The sequence below is a fragment of the Chenopodium quinoa genome, unplaced genomic scaffold, assembly GCF_001683475.1.
Source record: "Chenopodium quinoa cultivar QQ74 unplaced genomic scaffold, ASM168347v1, whole genome shotgun sequence".
NCBI lineage: Eukaryota > Viridiplantae > Streptophyta > Magnoliopsida > Caryophyllales > Amaranthaceae > Chenopodium > Chenopodium quinoa.
In genome coordinates, this window is record NW_018742808.1 from 219,044 (window position 1) to 244,389 (window position 25,346).

Sequence of the window (25,346 nt, forward strand, 5' to 3'; positions counted from 1 at the left end):
ATTGTTGAGCAAAAAAACGAAGAACAGCAGCAATAGTGGGGTAAAAGCCAACCACATAGAAAACTAAAGCATTAGCCCATTTTTGATTACCTGCCTCAAGCTCGGCTGCCTGTAGCTCAGCAATTTGTTTCCCTTCCTGCACTTTTGGAGCAACAAAGGATAAAGAAGCCCCTTTAGCAGCCAATTTTCCAGTAAAAGGAGCAGCTCGATCCTCATTGATCTTGCGCGAACTCAGCTCCAGAGCAGGGAAGAAGCAGCCCGATCCTCACTATTCTTGTGCGCGTTCTGCTCCAGAGAGGGTGAGGAATGGCGAGGATGACTTCCTGGCTCAGCACGATGCTCAAATCCACCAGCATCCAATGGAACAGTAAACCCAGAAACCCTAGGTACTGTTCCATTGGATTGTCTTAAATCCGGCCTAGCAGTAGCTTTAGCAAAGAGAGCAATGGTCTCAGCATCACTTCTGGGAATAGCTCCACAAGCTGGATGCATTAACGCCGGCGCCGGAGTAACCAATTCATCCACCTCTTGAATCGGACTAGGAACGAAAGATGTGCCTGAGTTTCTCAAATTCTGCAATATCGAATCAAAAGCTTCATGAGCAGTCTTTTGTTGCGCTACTTGAGGTGTAGAAATAGCCTGCTTCTTCTTAGCCATTGAAATCCAAAATTGATAAAGAAACCAATCGAAGATGAAGAACCATGGAGAAGAGAGAAGAGAGAAAGTCAACGCCTCAACTTTAGAATTAAAAGAATTGCATCATCTGCACTCTTTGCCGAGGCTTGTTAGCCCTTTACCTAGATTGGGATTTTGTTATGGTACTTGTTGCTGTGTTATAATATTTCCTTCACGTGACTTTAGAATGTCTAATGACTATTGTGTATAGTTTTAATTTTTCTAACATGTAATATTGCAGTAACAATGGATTGGGAGGTCCTAGCAAAAATGTGGACCTTCCTTTTGAATGTGAAGTGGAGCCTACTTTTATAGGGTATGATCCTGATCCTTCTTCGCCCTTCCCCCCCCCCCCCCCTCTCCCACCCTGATGGACTTCGTCACTTTCAAAGCTCCTTCTCTTTAAATTAAAAGAAATAAATAAAATTCTTGCAGGCATGCTAAGCCATGGAAGGATCTTGATACTGGTGATACATATTGTCTTTTCTTCCCTTACTCTCCTGAACATTTGATGCATACGGCACCCAAATTGAAGGATAAGAGACGAGATATATCCATCTCAATCTTCGCTAAACTGAGAGATGTAGCTGATGTGTCAAGCTCTGCATCTGCACTATTTCTTGGTGGATTTTCAATATTGGATATGGATAAGGTAATTAGTTTTGTCAGTTGAAATTTTATATTGTATTGTGCATATGGAGGAGAAAGATAAGGACCAAAAGCAGTGCCTTCTTGTCTTGATTAATAGCAATGTTGCATTGAATGGGTAAGGGTTCCTTCTAAAGATGGGTTAAGGAAATTAAAAGGTATACATTGCTACCCATGCAATGAAGGCACTTCTATCCCTTCTCCTACCATTGCAATTAGTGTCTTTCCATTTGACTCTTGAGCTAGAAGCTAAGTTTCCTAATAGAGAAGATCAGAGACTGTTTTGAAACTTTTGATCTGGCTCATTGTAATCCCAGGAAGAAAAATGTCAGCAGTGCCCTCTAAATTTTGTTTTTTCTAGCTTTTTTGTGCATCTTTACTAAGTTTTCTTCAAAAGTAATACAAAATATACTAACCTTAATGAGATCAGGAATCTTTGCAGTTAAATTTGACGCGAAACTTCAATAGAAGCATTATCACAGTAGTGGGCAATACAGGTAATTTTCCTATTCTTTTTGTTTTAATTTTTTTTTTCCCTACAAGTCAATTTAAGTTGGGGTATATTTGGAAGTTCTATGGTATCTCTTTCTATTTTGTATAAAATGGTAATATTTCCGGTCATCTTCGAATATCATAGATGAATTTTATATTTAGGTGGAGGGGATTGTTAATATATGTGAGGATAGAAATTTTTTAATGTTTGAATATACAAATTCTATTGTAAAGCTAAAGAAAAACGGAAAGAAACTTGAAAAGTGAAGGCCAGGAAACAATACTGAAATTATTGAGATATGTGTATGCTGAGGAAAAGAATAAAATACAATCAAGTGTTGCTCTTCCCTGAACATATGCCTTAAAATATTCCACATGCTATATGTGAATTAATATTACATGTTTGTTTGTCTGTGCTTGTGTGGGGTAGGACCAAATTAGAAAATAATTTAAGCTAAGGCGACAGTACCACAATTATTGTTCACTATGATCAGGACTATGATGATTAATTAGTGTATGGCATGTATGGTAAATTACACCTGTAGGTTTGAAACGTGGAAAATAAAGTGTGATTAAAATTTCTCTCTTCTTTAACCTCTTAACCTTCCTCATAGTGTATTTAACCATTTGGTCTCCAATGCTAGTATCAATGTTTGTGTGGGCATAGTGGTGACATAGGTGGGTACCTTGCATATCCTTTTCTGGTTTTCCCATTGGAGTTTTTATTTATTATTTTTTTTTGGAAACTCTAAGCATTTTTAGTGAACAGCTATTTGTTTGCTATGTAAAAATGGGCCTTGTTGAGCCTAAAACTTGGTGGATAGGGTATGGAGGATCAGGATGGATGTAAGGATTTTTTTTTTTTTTTTTGAATAGCGATGATTGTAAGGATTAAGGAGCCTCAAGAGGTTGCCCCACACAAATTGTGTATTGGGAACACATGTATTAGAATGCGTATATTGGTACTCAAACACTTATGGGTTAATTTAACATAAGTTGATAGCATGGTTGCTCAAATTTATAGGAGTTTTGAGTTGTACAAGAAGTACTTCGAAAGAGCTTTAAAAAAAAAAGAGTGCTTCTAAAGAGACAAGTCTCTTAAAGTTGAAAGAACATTCAGGGACAATGAACACTCCAAGATGTAATAATAATGTTGAAATATTCCTTGAATATGTTATAGTCGTGAACGAGCAGGTGTGTAGCTGTTAGGGGAACAATGCACGGAAGGGTTTGAGGAATAGCTTGTGGAAGAGTGAGCTAATTTCTGAAGGCCGTCGGAGAATCGCAGTGGTGGAGCTATAGCTCCAGACGAGTGAGCTTTAACTCTTGCGTGAAATATAGACATAGGTTGGGCTAGTGAGCTATAACTCGGCTTCAAGGTTCTTGTGGCAGAGACAAGCTTGTTGAGTAATGAAGTGACTATTTGTCGTGGGCTTCAATTTTATGTTTGGGCCTTGGCTCATTATGTGTGTGTTTTTTTAAGCATAATATATATACTTCCAACTTCCGTAGGTTTTTTCCTAGTCGTCATAGTATTTCTCATCTGTAAGATCAAAGAGAGGTCAGAATCTGAGACACTATCATTCTGTTTACTCTTTTAATCATTCTAAGTCTGTTATTGCTTGTCAACTTGTGACCCTTGCCATTGATCATTTGCAAAAGCAAGTCTTAAATAAGGTGAACACAATACTCTAATCTAGTAATGTATTATGTACTTTTTTATATACAAATGTAAAGTGATAATAAGAATTTTGTTTGTTTCAACCCCACAGCTCTGCTTAGTTTTCTTCAAACTTTTTTGCATAGATTAATTTATGATATGTGTATGTGCATAATAATCGTATGTGTGCGTGTTTTTTTTTTCCTTTGCAAGTTTTTATGGGTACTGATGAACCAGTCTGTAAATTTAACAGATGTAAGCATCCACTGGTTCAACCGAGATCTGTTGATGGTTAAGACATTGTTTAAAGAAGGTTATGGCATTGGTGGGCGTGCACAATATGAGGTAATAGAAACCTCTACCAATTTTCAGCAATATTTTGTACGTAGTGGAGAATTGGAGATGGTGAAAAAAATTAGCAAAATTGAAAAAACATGACAGTGATAACAATGAAACTTACAGATTTGTTTTGACATCTAGATTGCTGAACATAGTGTAGAAGATATGCTGTTAAATTCTGTTAATAATGTTATTGTTCTGCCTCTTTGCTTACATTCAGGTCGAAATTCTAAAATCGAAGCCTTTTAAGGACAAGCTTACATTTTCTCTTCCAGCCAATGGTAAGCATGTCTATGGTTTTCATATGCCTCCATATCTTGCACATAATCTGAAGAGTTAATCTTTCTTCTAGTTTTTGCATTTTGTCCAACTTATTAATATTTGATTCTGATTTAACAGGACAGAAAGTAGAACTATATGTCAACTATGAAGTAGGCGAGGAAAAGACATCAACTTCTGATATAACACTATGGGCAGGGGTAACCGGGCTCATATTATTGATACTATCTGTTGTCATCTTTATATTTTTCCTTGACAAACCTAAAAGTACTCGCTCATCTATTGCTCCCCCGGCCCAAAATGTTACCACGCCTCAGACTCCTGAACGTAGAAGCCATGATTCTGAAACTGAACGATCCCCTCAGACTCCACAGCCCTTCATCGATTATGTGAGGAGAACAATAGATCAAACTCCGTACTACACGCGTGAAAGGAGGAGAAGATTTGACCCACAAAACACGTACTAGTTATCCTCACTATGTAATTTTGATTGCTTGTTGTAACATGAACAGCTGCTACCTTCTCAAACCATCTGCAATGTCCTTACTCTTCTGTATAAATTTTTTGAAGGTGCTATAAATTTTCACTATTTACTTATGGACCAATTTACCATTATCTGCAGTATTATACTAGAATATCACCCACTAACCCCACAATCATCCTTAGGACATGCACACTTAGTTAACATAAATGGCAGCTTCTACATGTTAGGTCTATTAATTTGTAATCAACAGTGAATTTGGGAAATGAAAGTTGAAGAAGCAGAAATGGTGAACGACAATGGAAGAGAGAGAAAATGAAGAGGGGTATAGTTTTAGAGTAAGTATAGAGTGATGAAAGTTTATCTTCGGAAAAGCACAACTAATGTGTGAGGGAGAAGAAAGCAAAGGTGGCGGAATGTATGTCTAGGGTGTCAGAGTGGGGTCACCGGCCTGCGGGGCAAAGGGGAGGGGGATTGTCGGTAGGGCTGTAAAAAAAACCCGACCCGGTTGACTCGACCCGATTACCCGCAAAGTACCTGACGGGTAATTTTAATTTTTTTTCCCAATCTTGCGGGTCGGGTACCCAACCCGTCAAAAAATTCAAATCTCGGGTCGAGTAATGGGCCGCACTATCAGCTCCTCGGGTACTCGTTAAATACCCGGTTATTTATTTATTTCTAGTTTTTTTTTTTTTTTTCTAAAAAACCCCATTACTCCTTTAGGGTTTACACAATAACAAAATACTCAAGCAGTAGCCGCATAACACAATTTACACACAAAAGTTTTCTCTCTCATTCATCTCACCAAACTCCCAATTCCCAAACACTCAAAGATACACCAGCCAAGCGGCCTCCGCATCTCTCAACTCTAATTTCTCAGGCTTTCACGGCGAAATCTACGTATTTTAGTACATGATTTGTAATAATTTCAATATGGAGCGGTGGTTCGAGGTGTAGATGGTGAGGTTCTTGCGGTTGTTGTTCAAAGGGTTCCTAGGCAGATGGATGTCCAGTTGGCGGAAGCTATGGCAGCAAGGCTGGGGTTCAATTCCTTTTCCGTTGTGAAGCTGATGAGTGATGACATCCGTGAGAAAATGAAGGAGCTTGAGACTTGTTCTTCTGCTCATATCAAGAGAAATGGGAATATTGGTTTTTATTTTAATAAAGATCCCCCCCTTCCTGTTTTTTCTCAAAAAAAAAAAAAAACATTCAGTATAATGTATAATTTTATCCATAATCTATGTTAATATATTATTATTTTAATTTAATTTTTTCTATAAAAGAAATAAATTTTAATTTGATTTTAAACGGGTACCCAATGACCTGACCCGTGAAATCCGAGTACCCGATAGGTGGGTACCTGGACTTCGCAGATCGGGTCATGGGCCGAGTAGTTGACTACCTGCAAAGGCTGGTACCCAACTCTTCGTAGTAATAATAATAATAATAACAACATTATTTTAATTTAAATTTTTCTACAAAAGAAATAAATTTTAATTTGATTTTAAACGGGTACCCGATGACCCGACCTGTGAAATCCGAGTACCCGATAGACGGGTACCTGGACTTCGCAGGTCGGGTCATGGGCCGAGTAGTTGACTACTCGTAAAGGTTGGTACCCAACTCTTCGTAAATACTCTTAGTCTTTATAATAGGACTGTGGAGGCTGATCTTATGAGTAACCCTAGTGAGATCGATGCCCCTAGCCTTATGAAAAAATTGACAGATATATATTTCACGTAGGTCACTGCATTTGTGGAATCCACTTTCTCCTTATCTTCGTGTCAGGTTGCCTTATGGAAGTTCCAACAGGGGGATCACTCTTCGGCCATGTTGCGGACGGTCCCGATATCGGGTTTGGGTTAGACTATGAATGATAAGACTTACCGCAATGTTCTTTGCTACTGGCTGGGTGTTCCTTTATTCTCCGTTTAAACACCGTGCTCTGCTTGCTGAAGGGTTTTTGATGGGGATATTTTTGGGGCTCATGCAGTGTCTTGTGCTGGGATTGGGGGTATTAACTATCGGCACAACGTTGTTCGTGACACCCTTGTTGATATTTGTTTTTGGTCTGGGATTTCTGCTCGAAAGGAGGTTAACGTTGGGTTGTCTGGAAGGAACGACGGGGCTCTACGACCAGCAAATGTGCTGCTTTATTCCTGGGATAGAGGCCTTGATGTATGTGTTGATTTGACGGGGTCTTCACCTTTGACGCAATCGGGGTTGTCTGATTTCGTTCTTGGTCGTATTGTGTCGTTGGCGGTTTAGCGGAAGCGGGACAAGTATGGGGCGCATTGCAGGGCTATTGGCTATGGTTTTCATCCTTTCTCCTTTTCTTTGTTGGGGGAATTAGAGAAGGATGTTATTGCGTTGCTGAAGCGGGTACAGGTGTTCGCTAAGACTCAGGATATTGGTTATCGTGCAGCTGCTCACATTTTCAGCAGGATCGGGTTTGCTATAGCTAGAGGGGTGGGGGCCCAGATTGTCTCTCGGCTCCCCACCAATTTCTTGTAAATTGATTGACTTTGTAGGTTTTTTGTAATTTTTATAATAATAATAATAATAATAATAATAGTAATAATAATAATTATTATTATTAAAAAAACCTACAAAGTCAATCAATTTACAAGAAATTGCTAGGAGCCGAGATACAATCTGGGCCCCCACCCCTCTAACTATAGCGAATCCGAGCACCAATATCTTGAGTCTTCGTGAATGCCTGGACCTGCTTCATTAATGCAATAGCATCCTTCTCTAATTCCTCCAACGAAGAAAAGGAGAAAGAAAGAAAACCATAGCCAATAGCCCCTACAACGTGCCCCATACTTGTTCCGCTTCCGTTGAGCCGCCGCCGACACAACACGACCAGGAACGAAGTCAAACAACCCCGATTGTGTCAAAGGTGAAGACCCCGTCAAGTCAACACATACATCAAGGCCTCTATCCTAGGAATAAAGCAACACATATGCTGGTCGAAGAGCCCCGTCGTTCCCTCCAGTCAACCCAACGTTAACCTCCTTTCGAGGAGAAATCCTAGACCGAAAACAAATATTAACAAGGGTGTCACGAACAACGTTGTGTCGATGTTTAATATCCACCATCCCAGCACAAGACACTACATGATCCCCATAAATATCTCCATCAAAAACCCTTGAGCAAACAGAACACGGTGTTGAAACGGAGAACTAAGGAATACCCAACCGGTAGCAAAGAACACTACGGTAAGTCTTACCATTCATAGTCTGACCCAAACCTGATATCGGGACCGTTCGCAACCAGGCCGAAGGGTGATCCCCCTGTTGGGAATTCCATAATGCAACTTGACTTGGAGATAATGAGAAAGTGGAATCTGCAGATGCAGTGACCTTCGTGAAATACATATGTGCCAGTCTTTTCAGGAGCTTGGGGGCAGCGATCTCACATAGGGTTACTCATAAGGTCAGTCTCCACAGTCATGTTAAAAAGATTTAGAGCATCATCGAACAAGTGTCCTTCGAACAAATGTATTATTCTGATAGTGGGTTCAGAATTATTAGAAAGCTAATATATTCAGTAAGGTCAAGTTTTCGGAATGCCTGGGTGGAGGCCGCTTCCGATCAGTAATATTAATGCATAATTAATATTACAGCTTAATCTTGACTGAACCCTTCGGGTCACACCTAAGCAGTCAACGAACTGAAGCGACAAATTAATTCGGAAGGAATTAATGAATCGACCGAGTAATATATTTAGACGTCGGAAATTCAAGCTTGGAGTGTCAAAACCGAGCGTTGGAGAATCTCAAATGTCGAGCCAAAATTTAGGAATTGGTGAGACGGAAAAATGCTTCAAGTAACAAGCAAAAACCCTAGCCACTCAAAAACAAGGGAAGCACGCCAAATAGGAGCTTGCCATGTGGCAGCACACATGGCAGCACACGTGGCAGCCACTTGGTGGCTGCTACCAAGTGGCAGCACGCCATGTGGCAGCGTGCTGCGGCCACGTTGGCAGCGAGCCATGGTAGCAAGGGGGTCGTGGACTCGGGTGACGGGTCATGGACACGGGCCAAAAGAAAGTGGCCCAACCGAACCCAACTTGGGGCTCAATTCTCTTTTGGTGACATAGTTGATTATATCATTATACCATGGTTCTTCTTCTTCTTCTTCTTCTTCATCTTGGACCACTTCATCGTCTTCTATGGCTTGAATGTAAGCCGGTTTATGCCTGTTTTCTATGGTTAAAGGCATTTGCTCGATTTCTGTGGGAATTCTAACCAATGAGGCTAGTCTTGAAAAGGCATCAGTGATAAGTGACTTTTATGTCACTTTTAGGGTATTTTTATGCTTATTTTCCAGTTTAGTTTCTAATTATTTCTCTTGTTTTACGCTTTATTTCTCTCTTTTTCTTGGTTTCCTTATTTGATCTTTATTTCATGTATTTTAGTAGTTTTAACTCGTTTTTAGCTTATTTTCTTAATTTATTTAAATTCTCTTATTTTCTAAATTTATATTTTAAATTTTTAGTTCTTGTTATATAATAAATTTCTAGCTTCTCTCTTTTTCTTATTTATTTTAGTTCAGCATTTTATTTTACTTCGTTTTATTTTGTTTTATTCGTCTCGGTTTCATCCTCGGGTTTGTTTGTGTGTAGGTTTGAGTTCAAGGTTCAAGCCGAGCCATCCAATTACAACCGAAAACTGTCATCAAGCCCCTCAAACTCCCGCAGCCACCAAACACCTTGCTGCCACCATTATTTACCACCCTACCTTTCCCTTATCCTTCACCACAACAACACCAGCAAATTCCCCTTCGCCAATTCGCATCAGCAGCCCACCAATAACCCCAAATTAGCCTACCAATTCACCTTTCCCAACAATTCACGCAAACCGCATCAACAATAGCTCCCCTGCTCCCATATTCCACCAAAACACCACCAATCATAACCGCACCCCTTACCACCTCTCAATAGCAGCCATTTTCCCGCTGACCAGCCGCAACGCCTCCTCCCGCAACTCCACCTTCGCACCCAAAACCCACGCCAATCACCTTTCGTGCAAAGCAACACCACCAAAACTAGAGCAGCCCGCATCTCCACTTCTCTAGCCACCGCTACTGTCTCCAATCACCACCAATCACCCTCAATTGTAGTTGCCCTTCATCGCGCCGTACCTGAAACAACCTCCCATCTCCAGCTTCACAACAAATTGCACAGCAACAACCCTAAATTAGAGCAAATCCAATTTCAATCGGGTTCGGGCAAATCGTTGAAAAGTTCGGTCGAAGTAAAACTGCAAAAACAGTCAGAATTGTTCGAAGTTTTCTCATTTGAAGAGGTGTGGTCGAACCACCCATTGTTCGATCGAACCATCCCAAAGTTTGGTCGAACCCACCCTCGGTTCGATCGAAACACTTCACGGGCTTCGCGCATGACATTTAGTGAGATCGAACGGTGGTGATTGGAGATCAAAGAAGCTGGTCGATCATAGCCATTGATGTTGTTGATGTGCGGTGGTGATGATGATTCAAGAGCAGCCAAATCGAAATAGAAGAAGATTAGGAGGCTGACGGTTTGGAAATTTATGGGTTGATTATTTTCCTTTTCCTTTTATTATTTTTTTTCCCTTTTTTGATTTCTTTATTTTTTTTCTTTTTCTCTTTTATTTTATTAAGTTAGTATAAATACCCATCTTTTGGGGGTAATTAGGAAAGGATCTACTATTCTATTTTCATAATGAGTTTGAGGAGAGCTTCTCTCTCTTAGGATTAGATCAGATAATTTTAGAAAGAGAAAGTAGATTATTACTCAAGTTTCCTTTATTGTATTCAACTTTGGTCAAGTTTAATCTTTAATCAAGCAATTCTTCCAAGTTTTCATCTTTAATCAAGTTCATCTTTAGTAATTTATAATCCCTTCTTTTAGCTTTATTTATTTGCTTTATTGTTGATTATTTTCATTCATCTTTTAGTTGAACTAGTTGATATTGGTATTGTTTTATTGTTCTTAATCATGCTTAGTTTTGTGCTTCTTGAATTCATGTTTAGTTTTGCTATTATGTTTAATCTCCCTTCTCTAGGCTACTTTCTTAGCTAGGGGAAGGGGTGGAAAATATGTGTTGATATTGGATGAATGATGATGGTTGGATTGAACTCATGCCATAAATTGATGAAATACATGATTTTTGATAGCTTGAGATTATTGTAGCACTTTATTTGATGTTTTCTAGTTTAAATGCATGAAAGTGATTTGAACTACATTAAGATCATCTCTATTTTAATGATTGCATGAGAATGAGGTATTAAAGTGGAGTTTTATGGATTGTGCTTCTTTATTCTCTTGATTTGATTGTAACTAATTGGATGCATGAGAATGATCCTAATTAGTGTAGACCTTTTTCATTGATTTGCCTAGACTATTGCATGAGAATGAATTGTTTAGGTGGAATCTTGTGTTTATTGGCATGTTCATCATGATAACCATTATTGTTCCCCTCTTTCTAATCATGTTTGACACCCCCGCATCCCTAGCGTCGTTCTCTCTTGATTTTAATCATCATTATCTTTGCTTATTTGTAGTTTTAGTGCTCTTTATTCAAAAACCAACAAAAACACTCCCCTTTTTACTCTTGCATTAATGAATTGATGTTGAATGAGTGAGCTTCCTTAGTGGTTTGACCCTTTACATGCCCCTATACATGTATTAAGGTAGTTTAGGATTATAAATGATTAATTTGATTAGGGTAGTAGTTTAACGACCTACCTCATCCCGAATCAATCAGCAAATTGGTTTTCCTCTCTAGGTAGATATGTGTATTCCACCTTTTCCAACTGGTTGGTGAGAGTTTCCAGATAAGTTTGGTAAGGGGCTAAAATTTCACTCCTTACTTTCCATCTTTTAGAGATTTGGTTGATGTTCAAAGAAGAATCTCTGAATATTCGAAGTTTCTTTACTCCCAATGCCAAAGCTTTTTCGAGGCCTACCACGCATGTTTCGTATTCTGCAGCGTTGTTGGTAATGTAGAAATCTAACTTTATGGAGATTGGAACATGTTCTTCTTTAGGTGATACTAATAGTACTCCAATGCCACATCCTTTTTGGTTTGAGGCTTCGTCGAAGTATAAAGTCCAAGTATCATCTTCTATGACCATCAAGCCTTCATCTGGAAATTCGTTATCATGTATTGGCGTCGAATCTTCTATTGGAAAATCCGCTAAGAAGTCCGATACCAAGGATCCTTTTATAGCCTTTTGAGGCATGAACCTTACATCAAATTGGGCTAGGTTGACTATCCTCCTTGATATGCGCCCATTAAGTGTAGATTTTTCAAATAAGTATTTCAGTGGATCCATTCGGGATACTACAAAGATTGTATGCACGAGCATGTAATGTCTCAACTTGGTTGTGGCCCACACTAATGCGAGACACAATTTCTCAAGTGGTGTGTAGCGTACTTCATACTCGAGCATCTTCTTGCTTAGATAGTATATTGCGTCTTCTTTTCCTTCTACTTCTTGTGCGAGCATAGCCCCCATTGTCTCTTTGGTGACTGTTAAGTACAACCTAAGAGGAATCCCTGGAAGCGCTAGTGCTAATGCGGGAGGATTTGCGAGATAGGATTTGATCTTTTCAAAGGATTTTTGACACTCATCATCCCATATTACAGGGACATTCTTTTTGAGTTTCTTGAATATTGGTTCACATATTGTTGTTAGCTCTGATATAAACCTACTTATGTGGCCAATAAATCCTCAAATTTGTTTCTCGGTTTTGGGCAGTGGCATTAACATAATTGCTTTGATCTTGGTTATGTCTATCTTTATTCCTCTAGAGCTTATGACATATCCCAAGAGTTTGCCTGAGGTGACTCCAAAAGCACACTTGGATGGATTCAACCTCATGTTGTATTTCCTTAGCCTTTCATAGAATTTTCTTAAGGCAACTTGATGTCCTGGGCGATCTTTTGATTTTACAATCATATCATCTACGTAGACCTCAACTTCTTTGTGCATCATGTCATGGAGTAGGGAAGTTGCTGCTCGTTGGTAAGTGGCACCCGCATTTTTTAACCCGAATGGCATTACCGTGTAACAGTAAGTACCCCAAGGTGTTATGATTGCTGTTTTCTCCATGTCTTCTTCCGCCATGAGTATCTGGTTGTACCTTGCGTACCCATCCATAAACGAGAGAAGCACGTGATTCGGTGTATTATCTATAAAGATGTCGATGTGTGGTAAAGGGAAGTTGTCCTTTGGACTTGCCTTATTTACGTCTCGATAGTCGACACACATTCTTACCCTTCCATCCTTCTTCGGAACTAGGACCACATTTGCGACCCATTCGGGGTATTTGGATACCCTGATAAAACCTGCAGTTATTTTCTTTTGAACTTCTTCTTTTTTTTAAGAGCTACGTTGGGTTTCATTCGACGCAACTTTTGTTTTACAGTTTTCATTCCTAGAATTAGTGGTATAGTGTGTTGAGGTATTTCTCTGTTAATGCCTGGCATATCTTCGTATGACCAAGCAAATACATCGATAAATTCTTTAAGTAGATTAATTAAATCGGTTCTTTCATCTTCATTAAGTGTTAGTCCGATTTTAACTTTTCTTTTAATGGTTGGAGCGTTTGAGATATCAACCGTTTCAGTATCCTCAATTACCGGTGTTTTATTTTCAAGTGTTTCCATTGCTTTAATGATTTCTTTTTCATTTTCATTGTTAGTTAAGCAATGTTCGTCATCTTGGGTTAGAGAATAACACAAGGAGTAAGAGGAAGAAGACATATTATTGAACTCGAAAATCATTACATCAAATGAGGAAATGTCCTTTGGGACTTGATTACTAACTATCCTAGGAGTAGATGCTGAAATAGAAGAGGGAGGAGGTGCTACAACTAAAGACTTAGAAGACTCTATAGGGGAAGACTCTGAGTCTGACTCAGAGTCAAACGACTCTTCAAACATTGGTCCTTGTCCATTTGTTATTGTAGACACCCATTTTTGTCTCCCAAAAACCAAACCCGATGATGAGTACCTTTCACATCGAATCATAATCGAATGAAGTGAAAGTGTGGAAAGTCTAGTGTTGCGGATAGTTTTAATTTCTTTTCTCTTCTCTTTGATTTTGAAAATCTATTTTAAGAAAAAAGCTAATCCAGTTTGGTTGGTCCATGATATGGGTCCAATAGTAGTGTAGTTGGATAGGGTTTGAAAAGAGCTCTCCAATGATATATTATAAGCTCAATTTCGATGAATATTGAGGAAGTTATGGCCAAATTACTAAACTGGGCCCGGTTTGAGCCTTTTGTGCGGCCCAATGATATAGGGGAAGGCCTAATATAGATTTATCATTCCTAATGCAATTAGGAATGGTTTTACGCTTCTAGATTCTTCTAAAAGGTTCTTTTCATTCCTAATTCAATTAGCATTGATAAATTGACTTTTGTTGACTTTTTACAGTTTTAATCAGAATAAAAGAATGTTTTTGAGGAAAATACGTTTTTATCCTCCTGTACGGTTAATTTTTATCTGATTTTAGAAAACGCATTAGAAAGTTAATCAGCGCCAAACGCCAGTTATTAGCGCCTGGCGCTAAGCCTGGCGCCTAACGCTAGTGTTAGCGCCTGGCGCTAATGTCAGCGTCTGGCGCTAACCTTGTTTTTCCGCGTCAGAACTCTGTTTTGATTTTCTATCTTTTTGGCTGATTTTCTCTATAAATAGCCTTCTAAAAACTCCGTTTTGATTCATCTGTTTTCACCAATTCTCACCAATTCTCATAAAGAATCTCTTGATTACTTTCTTTCTCTCTTTCTAAGCCTAGCTTTTTACAAACAAAATTCCGAATTCACAAGACCTAGAGACACCTAGCAAAATTCGAAGTTGACTTTGCCCTAGACGTGAAAGGTTTTAATTTCTGAGGGTTTGGTCCCAAATCTCTCTTTTAATTATTTAATTTAATTCTTTGATTTTATTATTTTCCTTGAAGTTACTAACGTGTATATTTTGTTATTAGAAAGAGGTACGAGGCATCCAAGTAAGTACTTTAATGGTTTTTATTGATGTTATCATGCTTAGATTGATATTTTGATTCCTAGTATCATGTTTAGGGTAACTTTAATATCAAGTATGATTAAAAGTATGATGCTTCCTATGTTCTTCCTAATATTTATGATTGTTAGTATCATGTTAGGGCTAAAGATTTGATCTTTGATGTTTAGTGACATGCTAGGGTTTGTTATTAATCTTGTTAGTATCATGCCTAGGATCTTGCTATTATGCTTTATTATGATTATTGTTATAATTATTATTTTTTTTGTTACAAAGTAACTTGTATCATTGTGTGAATGCCACACAATTATTGATCTTTTAGACAACACCATTAAATGCATAGGCAATATTTTCCAAACCTAGTAATCTATGTATGACTTGTGTATATCTAGTAGAAGTAGCATGCTTCTACTATAAATACACGGTGAAATGCATTTGCATGTTCACCCCCATTTTCTCATTTTCATCTGTAGTGCAATAATATTACAGATAGTAAAATACTTCCTTTGCTCTCTCTCTCTCTCTCTCTCTCTCTCTCTCTCTCTATATATATATATATATATATATATATATATATATATATATAAAAGTTATAACACGTTATCAGCACGATCTTCAATCAGGTATACTTATACCGATTATCCAATTTTAGAAAGATTTCAATTTCTTTCACAAAATATATTTTGAGGAGTATGCTTTATAGTTGCCCATATGGGATCCTCTATACTAGAAACTCACAATATATTTCTCCACAAAATTACTTTACATAATTAACCATGTTGATAAAAATGAGGATATCAATACATACTGTATTTATGATATTTAGGTTGGTAACTCTCATGCATGGTTATAGAATGTAACATATAATTACTTTTGCATGTGGAAATAATTGTTGTATGCATGTTAATAGAGTAAATTTGATGGCCACACAAATCATGTTCATACTTACATACTTATGCATAATTACTAAAATGAAAAAAATGATGCAGCCTTTATACGAAGTATTTATTTAATTTTAGATTACACACTTTTTATGTTTCTTTCAGTTTCGAACCCTTGATCTCATGAATATATTAGGGTTCTTGGACCACTACGGCTTGCATCCCAGTGTGATACTTAATTCCGTTTATAAATATTAATAGTTTGATTACAATTATTTTACCAGTCTACTAGAACATTGTGTGATATTTTTTACAGTTGTGTAAAACTACAATGGATAATTCACCCTCCTATAAAAGCGGATTACACCCTCCTTATTTCACCATACAAACCTTATCCCCTCCTTAAACTTTACCCAGATTATTTCCTCTTCTTCTTCCTACATTCACTCCGGCCACGACCCATGTTCCCCGTTGACAACCGACAACCACCACACCCCTTTACCTTTGAAGAAGATTTAAGGAAATTAAAGCTATACTTAGTTTTAATTATGGCCCTAGTAGTTTTATTAATGGCAATGATGATTTTCATCATTTTACATAAGTAGCGCTCGGTTTTTCGACAAAGGGAATTAATGCATGTAATCTCCGTAGTACTTCAAGTTTTTTGTCTTCTAGGTAGATTATAAGTGCATTTTGTTATAATAAATGTTCCTTTTGTCTTATAATTAATGTATGTCATTAATATTATTGTTATTATTATTATTATTATTATTATTATTATTATTATTATTATTGTCGTTATTGTTGTCGGTGAGGTAGGAATAGTAGTAGTATTTGTTGTTAATATTATCTTTATTATTGTTATTATTGTTGTTGTTGTTTAACTAACGTAATTATCATGCTTTATTTTAGCTTAATTTTATGTAGATCATAATAATAACCCAAGGGGGAGAAGCAAAATATGTTTTAAATGGCTTATTATTATGATTATAATATGATTACTCTACTTATCACTTGCTTAATTGGCTTAATAATAATTATCTATTTGATTGCAGTTAAAATGGGAGACTTGATGAAAAGACAATTTGACGTATTAGACTTGTCTGGACATAATTATCTTGAATGGACAGTTGATGCCCAAATGAATTTAAAGGCTCAGGAATTGGAACATACAATCAAAGAAATTACCATCCCAGGAAACGAAAAAGATGTCCCTGCTCAAGTTAAAGTTCCTACTGATCAAGAGAAAGCAAAAGCTATAGTTCTCAGGCATCATTTACATAACAGTTTAAAAACTGAGTATTTAATGGTGGAAAATCCCAAAGAACTATGGGATAGCCTGAAAGGAAGATATGACCACCACAAAAGGGTACTACTTCCTTCAGCACAGTTTGAGTGGACAAACTTGAGATTTCAGGATTTTAAATCTGTCAGTGATTATAATTCATCACTATATAAAATTGTATCAATATTGAGATACTGTGATCAACCAGTCACTGAAGTGCAAATGATAGAGAAAACACTCTCTACATTCCATGCTAACAACATTGTATTGCAACAGCAATACCGTGAAAGAGGCTTTGTAAAATATTAAGAGATTATTTCTACATTATTGGTTGTTGAAAAGAATAATGATCTTCTGTTGAAGAATCACAACCTAAGACCAACTGGGTCTCAAGCATTCAATGAGACAAATGCTGTAGAAAGCTCAAATCCACCCGAGACAAATGTTGCTCATAGAGGTGGACGTGGAAAATATAATAACCGTGGCAGAGGTCATGGAAATTTCCGCGGACGTGGCCGTGGATGTGGTCATGGCCGTGGTAGAGGCCATTTCTCCCCCAGAAACAACACTCAAAGGGGGCATCAACAAGGAAACAAAAATCAAGCCACTACAAAAGGAAAGGACACATGTTATAGATGTGGCATGACTGGACATTGGGGACGTACTTGTCGTACGGCCAAAAAGTTGGTAGAACTTTACCAGGCTTCCATTAAAGGGAAATAAAAACATGCCGAAGCAAATTACGTTAATGAAGAAAATGTCCTTGGAACTAGCCTTGATGTGTCTGATTTCCTCATAAACAATGGTGAATCTGGTGGTGAATTTACCTTTGGAGAGAATAATCATGTTTAGATAATTCATCAATTACTATGATATGTATTATGTTTTCTTTATGTACTTTTCTTTTATGTTCTTCATGTTCGAGTTATGTACTTTTAACTTTTCATTATTAATAAAGTAAGTCCAGTTTAATTATCTTAAACTAATCTTATACTTATTATTTTATGAAGATATGGATCTGCCCGAAGTTAGTTCCAAATTTCAATGCCTTTTGGACAGTGGAACAACACACACTATTCTGAAGGATAGAAAATATTTTTTAAAGTTAATATTGTTTCAAGCAAGTGTTAATACCATTTCTGGGTCAGCCAAGCTAATAGAAGGTTCTGGAAAAGCTTGTGTAATACTCCCAAATGGAACAAAATTAATCATTAATGACGCTTTATATTCGAGTAAATCTCGAAGAAATCTTATAAGCTTTAGGAAAAATCAGAAAAAATAATCTTAACTTTCATCAATTTTGGTGGAATAATCCCAACTTTCATTTATTCTGGAATAATCCCAACTTTAGGGGGTCTTATTTTTCTTCAATCCCAAACCAGTCAATGAATTGTTATAGCAGGTCATGTGCCACGTGTCAAGATGCAATTGGTCCTAAAAAAGAAAAATGAAAAACAATATTTTTAAAAAAAAACCCAGAAAACCCTTATATCTATCTGAACACCATAACCCCCCCACCACCACCACCTGCCACTTCCGGCCGCGCGTACCCATCCCTTCCCTTGCCCCAACAGTGCGCCATTACCCCCCAAACCCCTGGTGTTGTTGCGACCCACCTCCACCTCCACCCCCATTCCTCCACGAAACCACCTATGAAATCCCTCCCCACTTTCAAAAATCCCAGATCGCTCCTCCCACCACTTAGAAACCCTTGCGGATAGGGTTTTCAATGGTGGTGGAGGCGTTTTTGGTGGTTTTCGAGAGTGAGGGAGGTGGTTTTAAGGGTGTTTCGAGTGGAGGAAGAGATTTCAAGGGTTTCAAGTGTCACCGGAAAACGAAAAAGAGATGAAGGGGGAATCAGCAGCGCAAGGGGGAGGGGGAATCAACGGCGAAGGGGGTAGTTTTTGGTAGTTTTCGGGAGTGGGCTGGTGTCTTTGAGGGAATTTCGAGAGTTGGGATGGGTGGTTTTTGAGGTTTTCGAGAGTGGGGTGGTGGTTTTTTGGGGTTTGATTGGTGGCGTTGGAGTTTCGGGGGAGGGGATGGTGGTTTGGCTCGGAGCGACGACTCTAGGGGTGGGGGAAGGCCGGAGGTCCGGCAATGTAGGTGGCTAGCATGGGCGGTTGCCGGATTGGCTAGGTGGTTGGGCTTTGGCTGGTGGGTTTTGTTCTTAATTTGGTTTTTTTTTGTTATTTTTTTAATTTTTTTTAAATTTTTTTAGCCAATTGGTTCGTGACACGTGTCACTTTAATTAAAAAAAATAAATAACCCATTCAACCGGTAACCGGTATTTGGGATTGAAGAAAAAAAAGACCCTCCAAAATTCGGATTATTCCAGAATAAATTAAAGTTGGGATTATTCCACCAAAATTGATGAAAGTTGGGATTATTTTTTCTAATTTTTCCTAAGCTTTAAAGATGTGCGTCAAAATGGTTTTCATTTAGAAACAATGATAGTGGATCAAAAGGAATATTTATGCCTCACGGCAGAAAAACATGGCAAGAAACATGTGTATAAAAAATTGCCAGCATATTCTTCAGGGTTATATCATATAGATATACGACCAGTTGAAATAAATTCGATATCTAACCAGAATTTAGATAATAAGAATCTGCTAACTTTATGGCATGATCGTTTGGGTCATCCTGGTACAGGGATGATGCACAAGATAATAGCAAATTCATTAGGACATTCAATTAGGAATGTCAAAATCCCTCGATCAGATGAATTAACATGCTCTGCATGTTCACTTGGCAAATTAATAATAAGGCCATCTATGAACAAAATTGCTACTGAATCTCCAACATTTTTAGAGAGGATTCAAGGAGACATTTGTGGACCAATTAATCCTGCATGTGGACCATTCCGATATTTTATGGTATTAATTGATGCCTCAACTCGATGGTCACATGTAAGTCTTTTTTCCAGTAGAAATGTTGCTTTTGCAAAACTTATTGCTCAAATTATTAAATTAAGGGCACAATTTCCAGACCATACAATAAAAAGAATAAGGCTTGACAATGCTGGGGAATTCACATCCCAAACATTTAATGATTATTATATGTCAATTGGAATTGTTGTAGAACATCCAGTAGCTCATGTTCATACACAAAATGGCCTTGCTGAGTTGTTAATTAAGAGGCTACAATTGATTGCAAGGCCATTATTGATGAGATCAAAATTGCCTTCATCTGCTTGGGGTCATGCCATAATACATGCGGCAACTCTAATTAGATTGAGACCAACTGCTTATCATAAGTTCTCACCACTACAATTTGTTTTTAGTCGTGAACCTAATGTCTAACATCTAAAATTTTTTGGTTCTACGGTGTATGTTCCTATTGCTCCACCCCAACGAACGAAGATGGGTCCACAAAGAAGGCTGGGAATTTATGTTGGGTTTGAATCACCCTCCATAATTAAATATCTTGAACCAATGACCGGTGATTTATTTACGGCTAGATTTGCCTACTGCCATTTCAATGAGACACTATTCCTAGCCTTAGGGGGAGAGAAAGTGGACCCACAAAAGAAAGAAATAGAACTCATTTGGAATGCAACACAATTGTCAATGTTTGATCCACGAACAAATATGTGTGAACAAGAAGTTCAGAAAATTGTTCATTTACAAAGCATTGCAAATCAGTTGCCTGGTGCATTTATAGATACAAAGAAAGTGACAAAATCACATATACCAGCTGAAAATGCCCCTGCAGGAATCGAAATTCCATCTGGTGATAAGATCACTGAAAATGAATCTCTTGCACGCCGAAAGCGTGGAAGACCACTTGGTTCAAAAGATACTAAATCAAGAAAACTTAAAAGATCTGATGAGATCAACAATATTCTCCTTACGAAAGATCAAGAAAGACAAAATACAGATGAGAATAAAGAAAAAGATGATAATCTGAAAGGGGATGAACAAGATGACCATGACATCGATAACAATGAAACTTCAATAAATTTTGTTTCTACCAGGAATTATTGGAATAGATATGATGTTATCGTAAATGATATATTTGCATATTCCATTGCAATTGAAATGGCATCTGATGAAAATGATAGTGAACCAGGAACAGTGGAAGAATGTCATTGCAGGCATGATTAGCCAAAGTGGAAAGAGGCAATGCAGGTAAAGTTAAAGTCACTCGAAAAACGAGAAGTATTTGGCAAAATAACCCTTACACCAGAAGGTGTAAAGCCAGTTGGATACAAATGGGTATTTGTGAGAAAACGAAATGAGAAAAATGAAATTGTTAGGTACAAGGCAAGACTTGTGGCCCAAGGTTTTTCTCAAATTCCAGGGATTGATTATGAGGAGACATATTCTCCTGTAGTTGATGCAACTACGTTAAGATTTCTGGTAAGCTTGACAGTCTTAGAAGGACTAAAGATGCGATTAATGGATGTAGTGACCGCATATTTATATGGGTCACTCGACACATACATTTATATGAAAGTCCCAAATGGACTAAAATTACCAGAAAACCATAAGCCTAGACATTTGCTTTCCATAAAATTAAAAAGGTCACTTTATGGATTAAAATAGTCTGGAAGGATGTGGTATAATCGTCTTAGTGAATACCTTATGAAAGAAGAGTTCAAGAATAATCAAATTAGTCCTTGTGATTTCATTAAGAGATCATAATCAGGGTTTGCAATTGTTGCAGTTTATGTTGATGACTTGAATATCATTGGAACTCCAAATGAACTTGAAAGAACTGCAAAATACTTGATGAAAGAATCAGAGATGAAAGACCTTGGACAAACTAAATTTTGTCTTGGATTGAAAATTGAGCACTTAAATAATGGTATTTTTGTCCATCAGCCTAACTACGTTACACTGAAAGAGTGTTAAAACGTTTTTTCATGGACAAAAAGACCTCAACAAACACCCCGATGATTGTTCGGTCTTTGAATATGAAATATGATCCATTTAGACCTCGAGAAGAAAACGAGGATGTCCTTGGTCCTGAAGTACCATATCTAAGTGCAATTGGGGCTCTAATGTATCTAGCTAACAATACTAGACCAGACATAGCTTTTTATGTGAATTTGTTAGCCAAGTTTAGCAACGCACCAACGAAGAGACACTGGAAAGGAGTAAAACACTTATTGCGATATCTACGAGGAACGAAAGATATTGGTTTGTTTTATCAATCAAGGCAAGATGTCACCCTCATCAGATATGCAGATGCTGGATATCTATCAGACCCACAAAATGCCAACTCACAAACTGGATATCTGGCTATGGTGGAACTGCAGTTTCTTGGAAATCAACAAAGCAAACCTTGACTGCGACATCATCAAATCATGTTGAGTTGATTGCCCTTTATGAAGCAGGAAGTGAGTGTGTATGGCTAAGGTTAATGATCGGCAATATTCAAAAAGAATGTGGGATGAAAGAAGTAACTGAAAATCCAACCATCATTTACGAAGACAATACTGCATGCATCGCGCAAGTGATCGACGAGTACATCAAAGGTGATAGGACAAAACATCTATCACCAAAATTGTTCTTCACACGATTTACAGAAGGAAGGGAAGATAAATGTCCAACATATCCAATCATGTGATAATTTTGCTGACTTTTTTACAAAGTCCTTACCTTCAAAGAGTTTTGAGCGGTTGGTTCACAAGATTGGAATGCGTCATCTTCATAAGTTACATTAAAATCAAGGGGAGTATTATATGCACTGCACTCTTTTTCCCTTCGATCAGGTTTTTATCCCAATGGGTTTTTCATGACAAGGTTTTTAATGAGGCAGTAAACTACAACATATAATAGAATATTGTTTTTCTTTTCCCTAGCAAGATTTTAATAATAAAACATTTACTCAACTTTGTGTGGACATTCAAGGGGGAGTGTTATGAAGTAACTTGTATCATTGTGTGAATGCCACACAATTATTGATCTTTTAGACAACACCATTAAATGCATAGGCAATATTTTCCAAACCTAGTAATCTATGTATGACTTGTGCATATCTAGTATAAGTAGCATGCTTCTACTATAAATACACGGTGAAATGCATTTGCATATTCCCCCCATTTTCTCATTTTCATCTGTAGTGCAATAATATTACAGATAGTAAAATACTTCCTTTGCTCTCTCTCTCTCTCACTCTATATATATATATATATATATATATATATATATATATATATATATATATATATATATATATATATATATATATATATATATATATATATATATATATATATATAAATTATAACAATTTTGATTATTTATTATGTTGCTATATATTTATTGTTATTGCTTGATCACACCTTTTATGCGTGTTTAAAGGGAATTGGTACTTGTAATCACGCTTAATAAGATAATTAATAATCTTGTTTAGGGTTAATTTGATTATAATTCAAGTGGTCGCCAATAATAGTTTTATTTGTGCATTAATATTCAACCAACATAGATAAACAAGTTTAGGGTTAATCCTATTGATTGCATGTTAGTCAGAAAGCGCACATGAATACGATCAGAATAAAGTAGAGGCCTATTATTAGGGCAGGTTGAATATCTTTTAGGTTGGACTTCATCCCCGAACTATCAGTCATGGTTCAAGACCTATTGGAGTTAACGATCTCTTGGATCGTTAAGGGGTGTAACCTTCACCCTATGAACGGTTTACAAGTTCCTAAAACTTGTTGGCGACTCTTTTGCTATATCTTCTTTCCCTTTGGATGCCACCGTACTTTAGTGTATGATCACAGTGGGGTTCAAGCTAGGGGTAATGCTTGAAATATTCCCTACAGTTTTTGGCGACTCCACTGGGGAGGATTTCTATTTTAATTCCTGAAATTTATTTCGGCAATGATTTAGATTGAGTGGATGAGACTCGAAAAGTTCTAAGTACTTCATGTGCGTAATTTTGATTAACATTATTGTCATATGCATAAAAAAGATCTCATTGGAAAGACCATCCGTAATGAGTTAAAACATAGGATTTTTACACGTAGGAAATTTGAGGAATATCTTTCACAACTAGGATCGAAATAATGCTACGCAAAACTGGAAAATTTTATCGAGCACAGAAAGCTGCTTAGGCATGTAGGAACTAGCGTCAGGGTACAAATTCTAGCGCCAATTATTTGACCTTAACGCCAGGCGAAAACTTCTGTCGCCAGGCGCTTAAGCCAAAAAGTGGCGCTGGCCTCTGTTTGTTGGCGCCAAGTTCTTCCAATACTGAGCCAGAAATATGCGTTCTAATTTCGACCAGTTTTTAGCACTGTTTGCTCGATCCTACTTCCTGATTGAGTTTTTCTCACTTTTCTGAAACCCATATGTGTTCTACATATGGACATAACCCTCTGGGAATTTATGCTCCATCTACCTGATTGAACGCTCTGAGAAACAAAGGGTACATCCGAGAATGTTGAATTTACCAAACCATGGAAGCGAGTTTTTCTAAATTTGCGGTGTCCTATCCACTCGCGCCAACCCTTCACGGTTAGGCTTCCGCGCGGTGCATCTCGACAATTAACCATGGACCCTCTATTGACTAACCCATGTCCCGAACTTTAGAGAACTAGAGCCATGGTTAGGTTGCAAACTCATTGCATCATGCTGTGCCTACTTGACTAATTATGCATTTTTTATTGTGCATTCTCTATGTCTTTTTTCCTATTCGTTTGTTTGACTTGTGTTAAGACAAAATAAACTTCTTAATGGCTAAAAGGAATTTGCTTAATTAATTAATTAATTAATTAATTTTGGTAAATAGATTCTAATAATTTAATCAGAGTTGACTTAGTACGACTTTAGGCATATCCTGTAGAGTAATAATACCGAAAGCAGTTCCAGATCAACGTTCCAGCACTGGCACCGAGATTTGGACCGCAGCGCCACTATGTGGAGTGTATCGCCTGGCAACAGCTCTGTCTTTTGGCGCTACACTACATAGTGCGGCGCTAGTCCTGTCTTCTTGGCGACAATTCGGTATATTGCTCGAGTCATCACTTTGTGTCTAATTGAACAGTTTGCTAATTAATTCGATTATTTTTAGTAATAATAATGCCTCGTTAAGTCTTTGCTTGAATCTAGTCACATAGTCTAGCCACATGGTCATGACAAGAGTCTTAACATGTCATCTACACTCACTAGTCTTAGCACACACTTTGAGTATATGTCACCATGACCATGTCTTAGGTTCATGCAAGAGTCAGTTTTTTCCGTCGTTCGAGTTGGGGGTACATTCTATTCCTAATTTCTTCATATCTCTCCATCTACATCATTTTTCTTCACATCACAATCATCTTTCTTCACTTCCTCCATCCATTGCATAATGAATAGAGTTTGAGTCAAATAATTAACAATGAATATCCCCAAATTCCTTTTCCACAGTACTTGGTCGAGGAGAGAAGGGCGATTAATCAAGGACAACCTCTTTATTCAAGTCTTACTTTTTGATAAATCGATTCGTCAAAAGAGGAAAGCTAAAAAGATAATGGCAACTCAAGAAGAAGTCAACGAACTCAAGAATCAATTGACTACCGTGACTGAGGCATTGAAGGTTTTAATTCTCAAAATCAATGACCCTATGAAGCAACAACAGATAGACCTCAT

General features: G+C 37.5%; 2 protein-coding genes across 4 annotated transcripts in view; both read left to right on the forward strand.

Annotated features, from left to right (window-relative positions):
- LOC110725029 (nuclear pore complex protein GP210-like) overlaps positions 1 to 4,720 on the forward strand; it is a 32,696-nt gene extending 27,976 nt beyond the window's left edge. The window contains exons 31-36 of one of the 3 annotated variants that reach the window (XM_021904509.1): positions 917 to 991; positions 1,111 to 1,327; positions 1,754 to 1,820; positions 3,729 to 3,820; positions 4,035 to 4,095; positions 4,214 to 4,720. In XM_021904509.1, coding sequence (XP_021760201.1) covers positions 917 to 991; positions 1,111 to 1,327; positions 1,754 to 1,820; positions 3,729 to 3,820; positions 4,035 to 4,095; positions 4,214 to 4,560 — 859 coding nt within the window. In that variant the 3' untranslated portion in view covers positions 4,561 to 4,720. Of the gene's footprint in view, positions 1 to 916; positions 992 to 1,110; positions 1,328 to 1,753; positions 1,821 to 3,728; positions 3,821 to 4,034; positions 4,096 to 4,213 lie in introns of those variants that run through there. The other 2 variants (XM_021904510.1, XR_002512120.1) reach the window with 2 other exon arrangements.
- An 11,816-nt stretch (positions 4,721 to 16,536) lies between these two features.
- LOC110725025 lies at positions 16,537 to 17,484 on the forward strand. Its single transcript, XM_021904506.1, has 2 exons — positions 16,537 to 17,058; positions 17,104 to 17,484. Exons 1-2 carry the CDS (start codon positions 16,537 to 16,539, stop codon positions 17,482 to 17,484), a joined length of 903 nt encoding a protein of 300 aa, XP_021760198.1.
- The last annotated feature ends 7,862 nt before the right edge of the window (positions 17,485 to 25,346 follow it).

Bases quoted from the DNA above. Each gene is read 5' to 3' on its own strand.
- LOC110725025 (XM_021904506.1), top strand. From the start codon at position 16,537: ATGGGAGACTTGATGAAAAGACAATTTGACGTATTAGACTTGTCTGGA. The intron at 17,059-17,103 runs GTAAAATATTAA...GTTGTTGAAAAG, and splicing joins AATACCGTGAAAGAGGCTTT to AATAATGATCTTCTGTTGAA.